Here is a 3,026-nt window from a genome sequence, read left to right as displayed (position 1 = left end):
TAATAAAGGCCTGCCTGAAAATAACCTGTACAGCAAAATATGTCGATGATAGTGGCTCCAACTTGTTCTAGAGTCTAGTAGCCACTATTCATTGTCTGGACCTTGTCAATTGGAGCTTCCAAAATTTGGTAGTGGGATCTGCAGGTGAGGCAAATTTCTGCCTATGGCATATTACTCGGTTTGTCAATCCTTACAGTGGTTCAATACTCAATGGAAAAGAGACATTTTTGCCGTACAAAAGGAAAACCATCTAGCACCCCATTCCCCCCTTTTTTATATTCAAATTTCATATAAAGAATTACTTGACACAGAAAGTTGTCATCTTATTGAAAATCTTGGAACATGTGGATAATTATTATTCATATGAGAGTACCCAATTCCTGGATATTACTTGACTTGCCAAGCTGATAGTATTGACAATTAAACATGCCTAAAGACTTAAACAACCAGAATGGTAATTATATAAGAGGATTTACATTGAACTAATAAATGAGGATGAACCTGGAGGAACTGAGACCTCAATTGATCCTTCCATCATTTGTACCACTTTCTTCATTGTTGGCCTTAGTGATGGATCCTCTTGAATGCACCATATTGCAATCATCACATATTTCTCCATTCTCTTCATGTCATCTATTGCCTCCTCATCATTCTCCACTAACAGATCCAGTTTCTTGTCATTATAGCAATCATATGCCCAATTAGCTAGTATCATTTGATCCTCATCCTTTGCCTCTGCTTCAAAACTCTTCCTGCAACAAATGAGCTCTAGCAACAAAATGCCAAAGCTATAGACATCCACCTTGATTGTAACAGGCATGTTTTTGAACCATTCAGGTGCAACATACCCTTTAGTTCCCCTGATTCCAGTAGTAGTACGAGTCTGATCTGCTTTCAAAAGCTTAGCTAATCCAAAGTCAGAAATTCTAGCTGAAAAAGAGTCATCCAGGAGGATGTTCTGTGGCTTGATATCACAATGTATGATTTGGGTGCTGCATTCTTCATGCAAGTAAAAGAGCCCTCTTGCCGTTTCTAATGCAATTTGAATTCTTTGGTACCAATATGGCCGCGAACCCCCAAATAGAAAGCTTGCTAGAGAACCATTACTCATGAATTCATATACAAGAAGCCGATGCTCCCCCTCATTGCAGAATCCTAGTAGTTGGACCAAATTTCTGTGGTTTGTTCTTCCAATAGCACTCACTTCAGCATCAAACTCCATATCGCCTTCTCTCTCCATATTATTCAACCTTTTAACCGCAACTAGTTTTCTGTCCTCATATTCTAGAACCCCTTTATAAACTTTTGCAAAGGCACCCCTCCCTAGCTCTTCCTTGAACCCATTTGTGGTTTCTATTAGTTCCTCATAAGTGTAACTTCGCAAATTCATGACTGGTGTGACCGGGTATGGATTACGGGCCTTTAGTTTCCAATATTTGAAACGAAAAGCAAGCAGAAAGCCAGCCAACAAGAAGAGTAAGTTCAGAAACGTCGAGCTGCCAAGGAGCACCGACAGAATAAGTCTCACGGTTGAATGATTTTTCTTCTTCAAATCTGCACCTGATGGGTTAAAAGTAGAATTATCTGTCCTTACTTTGATTAGAACTTTGGTTCCAATGTCGTTGGGGTCCTTCTTCCCATTTGAGAGAGGAATTTTCTTTTTCCAACACCGCCCATATCCAAACACAGCCACTGCACAAAAACAATCTCCCAAGCAAGCTTCCCTGCACCAATCCTCAGTTACGCCATCATAACGTCCATAATCGCCAAAGGGCCAATTTATACTTCCCATTTCACTTAAATCAAATTGATCTGTTTTTGAAGATGCTTCATCACAACTTTGTGGAAGAAAGTTCTGTCTACAACCTTTCATAACATCATTTGGATCAATAAAGGTGTATCCTTTTGGGCAGTTGCAATTTGGTCTTCCATACTCTCCTAGCTCGCAGTAGCTGTTGAACCCACAAGCTCCACTGCCTATGTCTTCTGTAATTCCGCATATATTTGTAGGCGTAACGGACAAAATGGACCAGGCATTTGAAGTATTAGTGCTGCTTTTTTGGTAAACATAATGTATAAGAACTCCACCATATTCCATGACTGCTCTTTGATAGGAGTCCTGTTTAGAAACAGAACTTGTTGATACGATCTTAAGTATGCTTCCGTTTGTAGCTGTGAGGTATATAGAGCCAGACTCATTGAAGACCACCTGAGAGCCACTGCCTACAGTTTCACTTTTCCAATAAGCAGTGTTAGACCAATCTATAGGGTATGCTAAAGTTTGAAGCACAAGATTTCCATCTGTTTGTAGTTGGAACTGGAACCTTCCATTAGAGTAATTCCTTTCTGAGTAATGAGCTACAAGCTTGTTTCCCAGACTCATTGTCTGTGTAGGTAGCATTGTGTTTGTCGGATGATCAAAACTCTGCCACAAATGGCTACCGTTCTGGCTTGCCAGCACAAAGTTTCCGGTGTCAAGCATGGCTGCATAGACAACTCCTAAATCGCCTAACTCAGATTTCCATATCTCTGTGCCTTTTGGGTCACTGAGTACCAATTGGCCACCTTTGGTAAGTTCAACTTTGGATCTTGTTGGCACTAGATTATCTCCATTGGCTGACCAGACAATGGTTTTTTCAGGTATTTTGTTGAACCATATGGCTAGTAGATAGCCTCCATTTCCAATTTGTTGGAAACCAAAAGCAAAGTCACCAAAAGGCGATGCCCAGTAAGAGCCTTTTTCTTGTGCAATAAGGGAGGAGCCTGCATATTGGTTGCTGGAATTTTGAGCTGTGGTGGAATATGGCAGCAACAGAACAAGAAGCAACAAGGAGAGAAGATAGGATAGTGGTAAAGCCATAGTATTAGGAGTTTATAATTGATACACTTTGTAGTATAAACGATGAACTGTATTATGACAAATCTACTGGCAGAGGAAGATTTGCATAAATGATAAACTTGTATAATGACAAATCTACATGAGTGCTTTATTATGTTTTCTTTGCCCTCTCTTAAAAATTTCCACG

General features: G+C 40.0%; 1 protein-coding gene across 1 annotated transcript; it reads right to left on the bottom strand.

The window, feature by feature from the left end:
- Positions 1 to 302: 302 nt before the first annotated feature.
- Positions 303 to 3,026, bottom strand: LOC126717903 (G-type lectin S-receptor-like serine/threonine-protein kinase LECRK2). The gene has a single exon (XM_050419880.1). It carries the CDS (start codon positions 2,858 to 2,860, stop codon positions 473 to 475), a length of 2,388 nt encoding a protein of 795 aa, XP_050275837.1. The 5' UTR covers positions 2,861 to 3,026; the 3' UTR covers positions 303 to 472.

Source organism: Quercus robur, chromosome 1 (genome assembly GCF_932294415.1).
Source record: "Quercus robur chromosome 1, dhQueRobu3.1, whole genome shotgun sequence".
Taxonomy (NCBI): domain Eukaryota; kingdom Viridiplantae; phylum Streptophyta; class Magnoliopsida; order Fagales; family Fagaceae; genus Quercus; species Quercus robur.
Note: the sequence above shows the minus strand (reverse complement) of the source record. Positions and strands in the feature narration are given on the sequence as shown.

Bases quoted from the DNA above. Each gene is read 5' to 3' on its own strand.
- LOC126717903 (XM_050419880.1), bottom strand. From the start codon at position 2,860: ATGGCTTTACCACTATCCTATCTTCTCTCCTTGTTGCTTCTTGTTCTG.